The sequence below is a fragment of the Malus domestica genome, chromosome 07 (genome assembly GCF_042453785.1).
Source record: "Malus domestica chromosome 07, GDT2T_hap1".
Lineage (NCBI taxonomy): Eukaryota > Viridiplantae > Streptophyta > Magnoliopsida > Rosales > Rosaceae > Malus > Malus domestica.
The window spans coordinates 6714965-6730090 of record NC_091667.1 but is presented as its reverse complement, the minus strand read 5'-3'; the positions used below and the strand labels follow the sequence as shown (position 1 = coordinate 6730090).

The 15126-nt window shown below is 36.9% G+C and overlaps 2 protein-coding genes and 1 long non-coding RNA gene across 3 annotated transcripts; 1 reads left to right on the top strand and 2 right to left on the bottom strand.

The window, feature by feature from the left end:
* The first annotated feature begins 558 nt into the window (after positions 1 to 558).
* Positions 559 to 1795, top strand: LOC139197581 (uncharacterized). Its single transcript, XR_011583076.1, has 2 exons — positions 559 to 831; positions 1296 to 1795. It is a non-coding gene; the product is annotated as an uncharacterized lncRNA (long non-coding RNA).
* Positions 1796 to 4989: 3194 nt separating this feature from the next.
* Positions 4990 to 8660, bottom strand: LOC103416478 (uncharacterized). Its single transcript, XM_008354720.4, has 2 exons — positions 8415 to 8660; positions 4990 to 7260 (listed from the first exon to the last, which is right to left on the bottom strand). The coding sequence occupies exon 2, from the start codon at positions 7190 to 7192 to the stop codon at positions 5375 to 5377; it is 1818 nt and encodes a 605-aa protein (XP_008352942.3). The 5' UTR covers positions 7193 to 7260; positions 8415 to 8660; the 3' UTR covers positions 4990 to 5374.
* A 3378-nt stretch (positions 8661 to 12038) lies between these two features.
* On the bottom strand, positions 12039 to 13707 carry LOC139197540 (uncharacterized). The gene is made up of 2 exons (XM_070825194.1): positions 13303 to 13707; positions 12039 to 12856 (listed from the first exon to the last, which is right to left on the bottom strand). The coding sequence occupies exons 1-2, from the start codon at positions 13582 to 13584 to the stop codon at positions 12122 to 12124; spliced, it is 1017 nt and encodes a 338-aa protein (XP_070681295.1). The 5' UTR covers positions 13585 to 13707; the 3' UTR covers positions 12039 to 12121.
* Between the last annotated feature and the right edge of the window lie 1419 nt (positions 13708 to 15126).

Here is a 15126-nt window from a genome sequence, read left to right as displayed (position 1 = left end):
TAACGGGTGTTAATGGGTGAAATGGGTGACCCGTTAGCTTAACGGGTCGGATTCGGATGACCCGTTAGTTTAACAGGTTGGGTTCGGATGACCCGTTAACTTAACGGGTCGGGTTGAACTCGACCCAAACCCAATAAACCCGACCCGTTTACAGGTCTCGCACATAAAGGTTCTAAAAACAAATATAAATAAGTAAATATGCTTGAACAAAGGATAGTCTTTGTTTCTCATATTTATCATAGTTAAGAGCAGGTCAAGCATCCACGAGATTAACCAAAACAAAAATCGCAATGCAGTTTTTGAATCCACACAAAATAGAAACTGCAATGTCGTTTTTTCGCGCAAGAGTGAATTTAAGTGGCTGATATTAGCATATTAGTAAGGGTTAAAAACATCACTTCACATTCAATTATAGAAGTTTTGGGGCTTTTTCATTCACATGCGCCTAATTAATTAAAATATTTAATTAACTTTATTTTAAAGTTGAGTCATAATATTAGTGGATTAAATAGTTAGTTATTAGCAGTGTTTTAAAAGTCGAGTCATAATAGGAGACAGTCAGCCATCGCGATTAACCTATAATCGAAAGGAAAATCAGGGAAGGGATTAGGTGGGCGCCGAGACAGCTAGGATGGCACTTGGATGACCTAGGCGGGCGACTGGATGGCCTAGGCGGTCTGGGCGTTTCACTTCTTTTTTCTGTTTTCAAAGTAAGGAAGGAGGAATGCAAAGCACCGTCTATGTTCTGGGTTTTGAGTTCCATCGAAGCAGACGAGAGGAAGAAGAAGAAATGAGAAAATTCAGTTTCTCTCTCTTCAATTCTCACCCCAGGTGACCATCCCTTTCCCACTATCAAGTCTCACTTTTTCATATTTAATATATTTTAAACTATTATCCAATTAAAATAGGACACCTAGCATCCTATTTGCTTGTATACGTATAAAGAAGGGGACAGCTAGCACCTTAAAAACTAAATGGTATTAATGGTGCCCCACCTCCTTCCCTGTTATTCATCTTAGTTTCCACACTCCCTTTTCTTACGTAATTGTTTTAAATTGTTGATTAAATACTTTCTTTTTTTTGGTCAAATGTTTTTTTTTCAAAATTAAATGATTTTTAAACATATATTTGGCACTTTTATTCCCTTTTAAATGTGCTATATAGTGTATTATTTTATTTTTATTTTTGCATTTTGTCATTCTTTTATTATTCATACAAGTATTATTATTTTTAAATGTAAATAGATAATAAGATATATAATAAATTTATATAAATCCGCCCAAACGTCTGCCTAGGCACTAGGTCCCTATCCGCCGCCCGACTAGCGCCTAATGTTTTTTGGAAGAGGAGAATCGGTGGTAATCCTCTTTTGATAAACTGGAAAATCCATTAACCAGGGGCGAAAAGAGACGCCAAAGTTACGTACAAGGAAAAAAATCCGGGAAAACAACAACAACAAGAAGAGCCAAAACGCAAAGGCTGACAGGAGGAAAACACACAAACAAACACGCTGCGTCAACAAGCTACAAATAAAACTCGAAAAGTATGCAAGTCATGTCCATCAATGGTTTCTTCTTCAACCACAACCCCAAACTCAACCACCGACAAGTCAAAAAACCGACACCCCAATCAATCTACAGCCTTTGTGTGCGGGTGTGCGCGCATGCTTGCGCGTGTCTCTATGTATTTTGTTACTATTGTATAAAGCCAGAGAATTGCATTATCATATAACCAAATCCTTTTGGGAAAATATAACCTTAGGTCGATTTCAAGAAAATATTTGGTGATTTGGAAATGTTCATGCTTCATTCCTCTCTGTGAATAGCTTCCTCCGAGAGTAGTTGGGATCATATGGAACTGCAAGGGATTGTGGTGGTGGAGAAATTCTTCAGTGTGTCGTGACCCAGTAATAATACAAATACAATTAGTGGAAGCTTGACAAAAATTCTCTCTCGCAGTGGTGGCCAGTGGCGGAGCCAAGATTTCTTGTGAGGAGGGGCCTCAAACAAGTATAGAAGAAGAAAAAAACGAAGTGGTTATAAAATTACTAATGCAAAACATCATAATATTTATCCAAATAATTAAGTAGTCAAAATTAACATATGCATAGATAATTTTATCTATCCATAGTAATCAAAATTATTCTTGACGAATTGCAATGAAACAGTTGCATAGTGTCATCTATAGTATTTAAATAATTATTAAACTGAATAGAGAGAAGTACGAAAATCTTTGCAAACCCTAAAACTCAAGTAAGAGGTGAGATATAATAGAAACAAATGTTTTATAGTGAATAATAGAGTATTACAAACCTTTTTGTTCTTTATTCAATAAATTTGGGATTTAGAATGGCTAAATATATGAAATTCAATAAGAAAAGGTAAAAACTCTCCCCGTGCATAAGTGAAAGACGATTTTATTTTAGAGTAAATTGTACAAATGGTCCCTCAACTTTAATCAAATTGGAGCAATGGTCCCTCAACTAAAAATTCATTACCTTTGGTCCCTCAACTTATCAAAACGTGCAGCTATGGTCCCTCAACTAAAAATCCATTACCATTGGTCCCTGAACTTTAATTCAAGTGGAGAAATGGTCCTTTAACTTTAATCCAATTGTAGCAATTGTCCTTCCAATATAACTCGTTTTGACAAATTTTTTGACATAGTTGACGAAAAGAACCATAATTATACACTTTGATGAGTTAAGGGACCCTAATTATATAAATGGTCATTCCAAAATAGCTTATTTTTACAAAATTTTGACAAAATTGATGAAAAGGACTATAGCTACACATTTTGATAAGTTGAGGGACCAATGGTAATGAATTTTTAGTTGAGGGACCATTGCTCCAATTTGATTAAAGTTGAGGGACCATTTGTACAATTTACTCTATATATTGCTTTTGGAGGTTTCAGATTTTCATTAAGAAGAAAGCATCATTATATATTGCTTGCTTGCTCAAAAAAAAAAAAAAAAGCATAAAACAGGACACTGATGAGGAGCAAAAGCCAAATCAATATCCACCTAAACATATTTGTTGAGCGATCGACACGAATTACAATGGACAAAGGATTTCATTCTCTCATCAACTGTATAGAATCAAGTTCAAGCTGTCTCATGAAAAATACGTGATGGCCATGAGCTTTACGAGTCGAGCACACCAAGTGCATGTCTGCAGCTCGTAACTTAGCCTGCAAATCTTTTGAAACCTAATTTGCAGGCACACACAGCGCTGCTAGTAAGAACAGATAAAAATGCTCAAACATTTGCAATGGTTTAACCCTAACCTTCCCACCCTGCCAAAACCCGCTTGTAAAACATGTTGCATACTAACTAAACCACTTGTCGAAACACCCTCGGAAATCTGACCAAAACAAGGTAAAGCTTACTGAAGATGTGAGGACCTGGTAACACTAGAATGCGTTTGTTGCACCGAACTGTCTTGGACTAGACTAGTTGCAGGGACTAAGTTAGACTAGTTTAAACTATGGGAGACTTTGGATGCGGTCCCTAGTTATGAATAGTCTTTGACTGAAACCTTGTTGGTTTTCAATTTTTGATCCAAGTCCCTGAAATTAATTGATAATTTATTTCTATGTACGTTACTATATTTTTTAAATTAAAAATTAAAATTTATAGTTGTTTATAGTAATGAGATTTTAAATAAAAAACCATAATTTGTGGGATTAAAAATATTAAAATATAAATATACTATTGTGTGTGTGTGTATGTGTAAACATGGGTACATTCATAAAAAATAACCAAAAAATTATTGTATCAAAACATGGGTACATTCTTCAAAATGGGTACATTTAGCAAAAATAAAAATGGGTACAAATAAATAAAAAAATATGGGTACAATACAAATAAAACTTTAAAAAATATGGGCACAGAAAGAAATTAATATATGGGTACAAATTAAAACTGAAAGGAAAATTGGTACAAATTAAAAAAGGGTTGCAAATTAAAAATGGGTACAAACTAAAAATAAAAATATATGATAAAAAATTTAGCCATAAATATAAATATACTAATTGTAATATTTTTAATATTAAATGAATATATTTAGAAATAAAAAATATTTTATTATTGAAATAATTAATGATATTATTAATACAAAGGACCTTGATCAAAAATTGAAAAGTAATAAGGTTTTAATCAATAGAGTAGTAAAAATAAGGATGAAAACCTAATTACTCCTTAAACTATACTAAGCTGGACTAACTTAGTGAAACATTTAGTACAGTATCAGACTAAATAACTAAAATAATAAAAATAATAATTAAATCTTATCTTTTACATTTTTTTCTTCCCTTTTCTAGGAAACTCTCCCACTCCCGAAAGCTCTCCATCTTTTTCTCCTGCCCCTCCAACTCCCTCTCACTCTCACTCTACTTTCCCCTTCATTGTCAAACTCCATCATCTTTTGGATGTTGAAATTGCAGACCATCAAACTTCATTCCTTTTCACTATTATCATCTAACTCCACCCTTTTCACAACTCAAGCATTTTTGAATAATATAATATGGGTTTTGTAATTGATTTTTGTTTTCTGGGTTTTGGCAGACCCGTATCTGAGTTTTGGTGGGCGTCATGGAATTTGGCGACGATTTCGTGGCAGATGAAGGCACGGTCGAGCGGAGGTCAAGCAAGCCGAGGATCTGAGCAGAAAAGAATTGTTGCCTCTTGACTGCGAGATCGATGATAAACACGAGATACGCGGCGTAGTGAGTGACGAATCTGCCTGATTTTGGGTTTGAGTTCAAGGCGAGGAGAGAGGAAAGAGAGAGTGTAACAGAAAGCAGGGAGAGGTCTTAGCTAGTCCCATAGTTTTCGGGGACTCTCGCTAAGAACCTTTAGTGTAGGCGAGTCCGGGCTAGTCTCATTAACACTAGTCCCGGATGATAACAAACACCGGACTGGGCTAATAGTTAGTCCAGTCTATTCCAGAGGGCAAACAAACGCCCCCATTCGCTAAAAAAGGAACATGGAGAAAACCCTTTATGCCATTGCTAGATATACAAACATTATTTAAAAAAAAAAAAAACGTATAGCTGATAAATATACACAGCTTAATTAAATATGGCAAACCATGCTGTGTGAAGCAAGAAGAATAGAAGAGCCATATTCCACTGGCTAGAAATCTCACCAAAAGAACGAATATTTGCAAGCTCTGTCTGTATCTTTTATCTTATCAAGGATGCCTTCTAATACAATCTATATTGAAAGTAGTGGCCGTCTCTCCAGGACCATGCATTGATCAATCTGTCCAAACAGCATTCCGGAATCTCATTGCCTAGCCAGGTAAAAGCATTTGCTTAACGTGGTTAGTCGCTGAATCAACGTGGTAGTTTCCATGATCTGGAAATCATACTACCCATCAACATCCAAAAATTCATCATACATCGTACTGCTTGCACTCTCTAATAGAACTTTTGCATTGACTTCTCTGCCAAACCTCCAGACATAATTCAACCCAACAAGCAGCTCTGTAATTGTTGCTTCGATCTTTTGCTGATTCGCAAAGTAAAGGGTTTGTACCAGAAGCACATGTGTCCTGGAAAGCAAGTTGTGCTGTTCAAAGCTCCTCTCGGATTGCCATCTAATCATATTATGAGCTAGAGGTGCCAACCACTCTAATATTCCTGCCATTGCCTCGTTCCACTCTCCTGCAAGAACTGTATCGTAAACGGATGAACTCAAGCTCTTACTGTAAGGCTTTAGCCTGGCCCTTAATGTAGCTCTGAGGCTTGCAGGCAACATATTGTACAGGTCATCTCTTGCATCAAGACCAATCAAGTGAGGAGATGCGACTAACTTCTCAATAACGATAATAACATTAGCATAGTGCAGTGCTAAGGCAGCAGCACCAAGGGTTTCAGGTGGAGCATCCAACAACCTGCCCTTGGAACTAAAGATTGACGAGCCAGGATGAATTTTGTTGCCAGAGGCTAGAACGTTGCCGTTGGTATCTCTGGCTACATTGAGAATTGATGAACGAATACCATCTGAATTTGAGTAGCCGTTGGCGACAGGTGAATTGTTTGCACCTATCATGCATCCTCTGAAAGGTCCAACTTGAGTCAACCTATTCGACTTTGTATGTGGTTTCTTCCCATGATTAGGGAGTGAATGATCATGAGACTTCCACAACTTCCTGATGGTTCGATTTGTTGCAGCAATTGGGCCTGATTTTGTTGTTGACCTTTCAAGAGGGCCCGAGTAAAAGTTGACATCTCTATTCTTTCCTGAAATAGGACCGGACTTTGCAGTTGAGCCACCAAGGGGACCGGAATAGAAATTGTTCATTTTCTTTGTTTCCGAAATTGGCCCTGATATGTTACGAAACCTTCCAAGAGGCCCTGAAGCAAATCTTGGAAGACCATTCTCAGATGGACGTGCTGAAGATGGCACTAGTGCAGAAACTGAATTGCTACGATTAATGTGATCAGAATTAATAATTCCAGAATCCTTGGTATGACCAGCGTCTGCCATTTGTTGAATTCCAAAGACATGCTTGATCCTACTGAACATTGTGAAGAGTGCTCTTGCCAAAAGGAGGACTATGTAATCATAAGTCCTGTTCCACAGAGAGATATCTTTCAAATTCTTCACCATTTGCCGCTTCCACACTACCTTCTTCTGAAACTCGGGCAAATTTAACCCATCTAACTCATCGGTTCCTTTCATTCTCCTCAAAGTCTGTTCAAGCTCTGTAAGCACTTCCAATTCTTCATATAAATTTACATTTATTGAAACGAACTTCTCCATCTTCTTAGCTTTCCGTTGCATCCGCTTGAAAGAAAATTCCCATCCATAATGGTCAACATCATGATTTATCCAATCAGTAAACGCATTCTCGAAACTCTTCAAAGCAGGATCCGTACAATTCTTCGCAAGCCTAGCGACAGATTTTGCCACATGGACCATATTCTCAAACAATTCAGCGCATATTAACCCTACAATGAAATCGTCATCCTCTGACACAAGCTTTTTTATGCCCACTGAATTTGTGATTTCTTCTCTAAGCCTAGCAACCTGTTTATCGCTTAGAAATTGCCATAGATGGACCAGCTTAGACATCAAGCTTGCAACTTCAAAGCCCAAAACTCCAATCACTGCTTTCTCAGAACCAGCCTCACGCTTCTTTTTAGTCTTCCACAGACTGCGAAACCATGATTCTGCAACCATCTCTTCCACCTAGAAAAAGATTTTGATATATGATCTCTAAGCCGAACCGAGAATCATGTTTCTTGATCCTGTATAAAATAACCAAACTACGGTCAACTACATAAACTAAAAAATTCACATACTAAACTGCATGCAATTTTTCTTCAATAGTCCAGACTACTTAGTAGTACGAGAAATGAATGGTCAAGTTTTTTTTTTTTATGAACAAATGATATTATCTACACTAAGAGGGGGGGGTGAGCTTAGCCTCACAATGGACTAGCAATAATGCGGTTCAAATTCGCCTTTGGCGAGAATCGAACCTAAGACCTCTCACTTCCAAGCAAGTGAAGAGGAATACTACTAGACCGTAGTACTAAGTGGCATGAACAGTCAGGATTGAACCGAAGAAATACTATTTTTGCTTACTTGCCAATCTAATGGATTGAAAGCCATACTACTGGCTAGTCCCAACTATTGAAGACTTACCCCACTTCATGACATAAACTTGAATAAACAACCTACCATAAAGAAAATTACCATAATACTCTCCTAGACTGCTTGGAACTTCGACCGAAAAATCTCAATTTTACGGAAGAAACAGAACACTAGGATTTCAAGAATTTCATCCATCCAAAATTCACAACAAGCCAAAATTCACAACAAGTCAAAAGGATAAAACTACTCTACTCAGCAAAACCGGTTCAATCAGATTTCATAAGAATAAAATCTGCTTAGCTGATGCATGAATGAAAAACCCAAAGACTTCTGTCAACTACTAATCTCAGAATTATTCACATAACAAACCAAAAATTAAAATAAATCTTTTACCGAAAATATTCAGAAGAATATTCCCCAAGGCTACACATGCAAATCACAGAAAACCTAAAAACCCAATACACCAATGAGTACAAAATTTCAAGATCCATTTATTAAAACCCCACAAAATTTCTTAGCAATATGAACAAGATTATTATTACTATTTCTCCTAGCACAAATAGAAAATTCAAACAACAAAAATTAAAGCCAGATTTGCTGATTTAATTTAACAGTCTTTTTGTATAATTCTGCAAATTCACACTCACTGCAAAGTATAAAAAAAAACTAAAACCCAGATTCAGACAATTATATTTCCCAAATTCTGAACTCAACATTTTAATAAAAGTAAAACAATAAAAAGAGTATGATCATATGCACACAAAAAAATTAAACAAAAAAAATTAAAATATGTATTAGAACTCACCAATTATACGATGATGAACGACAAACCAACGAATCTTTCTAACCAAAAATTAGATATTAGAAATTACAACTGAGAGAGAGAGAGAGAGAGAGAGAGAGAGAGAGAGAAGAAGAAGAAGAAGAAGGAGAAGTCAAGAAAGAGAAAGAGGAAGTAGCGGGGAAGCTGCAGTGAGAAGAATTTAAGCCGCAGCCCACATGGACTGGAAGAGAAGCTGAAAATGTAGAAAGAGCGAAAACGAGTGATATTAAAGGTTACATATTATATCTTCTCTTCTCATTAGTCATCACTAATTTTCTTCCTATTTTGCATTTCTACCCCTCTACTCTTCATCTTTTTCACCTACCTACCCACAACTTCTTGTGTCTTGCTAAATTTGACCCTTATCTTTTACAAAACCCAATATGGAACTCAGAGACCGAGTCTCATTCCAGTGGAGATTTCTTTATCTGGATTCGCAAGTCATCATCGAGGTAAATTTCCACTAACATTCAACAGAATCCAATCAAACAAGTCAAGACTCAAATAGTAATGATGTCAAAATTACTCATTTTCAAACAGAATCCAATCCATCTTGATTTGCATGATTCATGATCAAGCCGCAAATGTACTCATTTTCAACTATTTTAGTTTTTCTAATTTATCCATGACATAACGTCAAATTTTTATCAATAAAAATCGTTGTGAAATGATTGCGTATTTCAAAATTACTTGAGGAAGATCTTAGAGACAGTGTACTACTGTGACAGGACGATGGTGCAAGCTTTGCTTTGGAATCGATGTAAGGGTCTCAATATAATTTTGTATTCTTCTTTGGGGTATTATGTAAGAAACAATGTAGCACATTGTACAATCTGCATGTATTTTGGTTGTCATGAGATGTATAGTTTTACTAGGCGAACATTTTTCTTCGAGCAGTATCTTGGTCAGATGACTTGAGACTGAAGGGTCACGTACGGTTGACCTTAGAGCAACTCCAGTGTAGGAGCCCTCCCCCCAGGCAATTCACTATTTAATCCACCTAGTGAACAGTAACTGCCCTTAATGAATAGTGCATTCCCCTGTCAATTGCCTTTTGCATCTCCACCCCTGCACTGAATAGCCCTGGCAATTGGCAATAAAATATTAATATTTTTTTATTTATAAAATAATACATAATAATTTTATTTGTAATTTCGGATAAGATTTTTAATCGTTCTCGTTGCACCACGTGTCATTATCCGAAAAGCCAATAGCAATAAAATTTTTGTATTTTTGTATTTATAAAATAATTCAAAATAATTATATTTGTTATTTCGGATAAGATTTTTAATCGTTCTCGTTGCGCCACGTGTCATTATCCGCAAAGAAAATTATTGGTGATGGATTTCCGATAAGATTTTTAATCGTTGTGTCAAGGCACGTGTCATTATCTGAAAAGACAATTATTGGTGATGGATTTCTGATAAGATTTTTAACCAATCACGTAGTGCCACGTGTCACAATCCGATTACAATCTTTGAGGATAGATTTCCACCAGATTTTTAACGAATGACGGTATGCCACGTGGCATTATCTACAACCTAATCCCTTCTAAATCCTCCATATAATCCCCCATCCATCCTCATAAATCTCACACCAATTTTCTCAAGATCTCTATCATTATTCATAGTTTCTGCTTCCTTCTTCGCCAAAATCCCTATCATTATTCATAGTTTTTGCTTCCTTCTTCACCAAAATCCCTATCATTATTCATAGTTTCTGCTTCCTTTTTACAATGTCTTCTTCTTCTTCTTCAAAGATGATGTGGGAAATCGAGCAAGAAGAGGAAGAATTGTTTAACCAATCACAAGGAATGTTCAATGTTAGGGATTGGGCCCAAAATGAGATGGAAGAGGATGACGAGCGTAGACGGAGAGATGACGAATCAAGAATGGCAGGAGCCTCACAATCCCGTCGAGTCGTCCAAGCTGTGGCTCATATCTGCAGGCCCAACCGTGCTGTAAACATTGATAGAAACAGGCAACGACGAGGTCAGGAGCTCTTGGACGATTATTTTGTCCGTAACAGTGCATTCCCTGAAACATACTTCCGACGTCGTTTTAGAATGGAACGACATTTGTTCAACAAAATCATGGGCGCTGTTTGCAACCATGATTCTTACTTTGTGCAAAAGCCGGATGCTTTTGGTGCTATGGGTCTCCTGCCTCAGCAAAAAATTACTGCTGCCTTGCGGATGCTTGCATATGGAGCAGCTGCAGACCAAGTGGACGAGATAACGAGGATGGGACAATCAACCATTCTTGAGTCCCTCATGAGGTTTTGTTCGGCAATCGAATCTATCTACACCGCAGAGTACCTCCGGAGACCTACTCATATGGACTTGCAAAGGCTTCTGAAGAAAGGCGAGATGCGAGGTTTTCCAGGGATGATTGGAAGCATTGATTGTATGCACTGGACTTGGAAAAACTGTCCAAGTGCATGGCAAGGCGCTTATGGGGACAGAAAAGGATCAAAAAGTATCATTTTGGAGGCGGTGGCATCTTTTGATACATGGATTTGGCACGCCTTTTTCGGGGTTCCGGGAGCTCAAAATGACCTCAACGTCCTTGCCCAATCCCCAGTGTTCAACGATGTCCTGCAAGGAAATGCACCAAAAGTCACGTATGAGGTCAATGAACGTATGTACGACGGGCCATACTACCTAGCTGATGGCATTTACCCAAGGTGGTCAACATTTGTCAAAACAGTGCCACGTCCGCGCAGTGCAAAGGAAAAACACTTTGCAAGATGTCAAGAAGGGTGCAGGAAGGATGTGGAGCGTTGTTTCGGTATCCTCCAAGCTCGCTGGGCGATCATCAGGGGTGCTGCCAGATTGTTTGATGTAGAGTCGCTTCGATCCATCATGATGACGTGCATCATTCTTCACAACATGATTGTGGAAGATGAGTACGATTATGAAGCCGTTGATGAATATGAGCCAGACACGATGAACAATTCAAGAACACGTATATATTGTGCTCATGACGCCACCGATGAGCCCGTGCAACATGAGCCATTAGAAAGGGATGGACGTTACAATGAAAGGATCATCCAACGATATACTGCACTTCAAAGGTCAAATATGCACAATGCCCGCCAACTTGACTTGATAGAGCACCAGTGGGAATTGAGGGGTGCTGACGATACTTAAGTTCATTAGTGTTTGTTTTTATTTGGTGTGTTTATTTTATTTTATGTGGTGTGTTTTTTTAGTTCATTTAGTGAGTTGAAATGTAATTTTATTTTATTTGGTGTTTGTTTTTATTTGGTGTGTTTATTTTATTTTATGTGGTGTGTTTTTTTAGTTCATTTAGTGAGTTGAAATGTAATTTTATTTTATTTGGTGTGTTTATTTTATTTTATGTGGTGTGTTTTTTTAGTTCATTTAGTGAGATGAAATGTAATTTTATTTTATTTGGTGTTTGTTTTTATTTGGTGTGTTTATTTTATTTTATGTGGTGTGTTTTTTTAGTTCATTTAGTGAGTTGAAATGTAATTTTATTTTATTTGGTGTTTGTTTTTATTTGGTGTGTTTATTTGGTGTGTTGATGTTATTTTATTTGGTGTGTTTAAATGTGTTTTGAATAAAGTACTAAGTTCAATAAATTGGAAACAACATAAAGTACTCTATTCAATGAATAAGAAATTACAACCCGAATAAGAAATTACAACCCGAATTGATTGGAAAATTATGGGTTCGTGAATGGATGATAACCATCACCTAACCAATTTGTGGTGCTAGGATGATCTTCTCTTGTCATGCTAGGATAATCTTCTCTTGTGGTGCTAGGACCATCTCCTCTTGCTCTCGCTTCTCTTGCACGCCTCCTTCGCAACACATCCGCTTTCTCTGACTTCCAAAAATATTTAGAGTCTGGAGACTTCCCTTCTAAAGGCTCCTTCATAATGTCACGATCTCGTTCAGCCATTCTTTCTTCTCTTCTATGTTCCCTTTCTTGCCGAAGTAGTTCTCTTTCTCTCTCATCAGCTTCAAATTTTCTCTCAAAAGCTGCAGCTTTTGCATCCTCTCTAGCCTTATCAGCCTCAAATTTAGCCATTTCCCGGGCCAAATTCAATTCACCTTGGCGGGCAAGATCTTCCATATACTTTGCATAATCATTCTTGGAAGCATTACCTTTTCTCTTTGAAGCCTTCTTACCTTGAGGCCTAATTGGATAACGGGTCGACCCCGACGCTTGTTCAACGGGGGGCGTTTCAGGCACTTCTTCATCATCTTCATCATGATCATGCGAGGCATGCTCAGGTGTAGAGTGTAGAGGGGTGCTGTTCATGAAAACTTCTGGACCGACATGCACAACTCTAAATTTAGGACAATCTTTGACAATATTCCAACATTCAAACCGGGTGAATGTTTTGTTTTTGCTTTTGGTTTTGGCACCATACCAAGCTTGTGCTTGAAGTTCCTACACAAACAAATAATTATAATGAGAATAGGTAACAAATAAATAATTATAATGAAAGTATGTAACAAATAAATAATACAAACAAATAATTATAAATGAAAGTAGCTAACAAATAATTATAATGAAAGTAGGTAACAAATAAATAATACAAACAAATAAATATAATGAAAGTAGCTAACAAATAATTATAATGAAAGTAGGTAACAAATAAATAATACAACCAAATAATTATAATGAAAGTAGGTAACAAATAAATAATACAAACAAATAATTATAATGAAAGTAGCTAACAAATAATTATAATGAAAGTAGGTAACAAATAATACAAACAAATAAATATAATGAAAGTAGCTAACAAATAATTATAATGAAAGAAGATAACAAATAAATAATACAAACAAATAAATATAATGAAAGTAGCTAACAAATAAATAATATATTGTTACCTGATCCGTTAAATTTTCCCCACTTCGAAGATTACCACTAGCTTGTGCCAAGGCGTCTCTCCACGTACTAAACGATTGACTAAGTAATTTCCAACGACTGGACATCGATTCCTTAGTTCTTTGCCCACCCATTTTCTCAAGATAATTGGTATGAATAAGACTCCACATTTCTCGCAACTGCATCTCATTACCCGTAATCGAATCATGAGTTACTTGAACCCAACTAGTACACAACGCAACATCTTCAAGAAGCGTCCAATTCGTACCTGGTTGAGTAGTCATTTTGTTGGAAAAAAATTGGATTGAAACTTTGAAAGAAAGATAGGAATGTGGTTGAAAGTAGTTGAGAAAATATGAAATTGTGGTGTAGGGTAGAAGATAATGAGAAGGTATTTATAGGTGAAGTGAAATCAAAATTTTTTATAATTTTTCATAATTTTTTTTCGGATTTTTAAGAATTTTTTTACATTTTTTTTTAATTTTTATTCACCTAATTAATCTCTGCCGTTGGATTTAAAAAAATTTAAATTCCAACACTCCAGATTGTGCCACGTGTCACAACGGTAACATTTTAGATTTTTAAACTGTTTTTTCTTTTTTTTTTTTAATTTACAAAGCCTAATAACGTGGACCGTTGATCTTAGATCAAACGGATGAAATTAAATTAGATTTTTAAATGTTTTTTACCGTTGGAAATCCAACGGCCCATAAAATAGGACCGTTTCAATCAAACGGACATGGGGAAGCCACGTGGCTTCCCCAACGGTAACTTTTCAAAACTGAAATCGCGGGCCCCTGCCCTGTTTTTTTGTCGGACGACTCGCGCCCACGCGCGCGCCTGACGCAGCCCTCGGGCTCTCGGGCTGGCAATCCTCGACGGGCCTGCTCCTCGGGCCTCGCCTGTCGCTCGGGCTTCCATACGCTGGAGGTCATCCCCCCAGCAATTTGCTACTGTTTGACCCACTGGCCCCCGAGCAACCTCCCCCGCTGGAGGTGCTCTTATGGTTCGATGCCATGGTTGATAACTTGCCTAAATTGCCGGAAGCAAAGCCTAGTAACCTACGTTTCTCAAATGTGTGTAGTTTATTAAACACCAAAATGTCTAAAGGGGCATCAGTCCAACAACATGGATTTAAGATGATCGAGATCTTTAGAAATCTTGAGAGTTTAGGAACTCCGATCATTGAAAAATTGGCCCAGGACTTTTTCCTCGCATCTCTCAGATGACTTCACCAAATTTGTAGTAAACCACAAGGTGAATAGATACAACCATACTCTTCCTAAGTTGGTTAACGTATGTGTTGATTTTGAACAAGGTTTCAAAAGAAACAATGCGAGCAAGATTGCGATCGTAAGGAAAAGGTTGTCAAGAAAAAAGCAAGATACTCCAAATGGACATGCTTTCATTGTGGAAATTGGAAGAGGAAATACAAAGTGGGACATGCTTTCATTGCGGAAAGAATGACCATAGGAAGAGGAAATACAGAGTGCGTCTTGCGAGCATTGTTGGTATATTTCATTAATATATATATATATATATATATATATATATATATATATATATATATATATATATATATATATATATATATATGATGTTGCGTGAGAGACTGGCTGCAATGCCATGTCTCTTGGAATTGAATATTATATATATATATATATATATATATGGTGTTGACAGTGGGATAAAGGGAGAAAGGCTGGCAGTGATATGCCTTTTAGCAGCAGGCCGTGCCTTTGAATTGGCGTGTCTGAAAATTAAAGAAGCATGGCTGCAGTGCCATGTTGTGTCCCTTGGATTGAAGAAGCACGGTACCAGTTCCG

Bases quoted from the DNA above. Each gene is read 5' to 3' on its own strand.
- LOC103416478 (XM_008354720.4), bottom strand. From the start codon at position 7,192: ATGGTTGCAGAATCATGGTTTCGCAGTCTGTGGAAGACTAAAAAGAAG.
- LOC139197540 (XM_070825194.1), bottom strand. From the start codon at position 13,584: ATGACTACTCAACCAGGTACGAATTGGACGCTTCTTGAAGATGTTGCG. The intron at 12,857-13,302 runs GTAACAATATAT...TTGTTTGTGTAG, and splicing joins GGGAAAATTTAACGGATCAG to GAACTTCAAGCACAAGCTTG.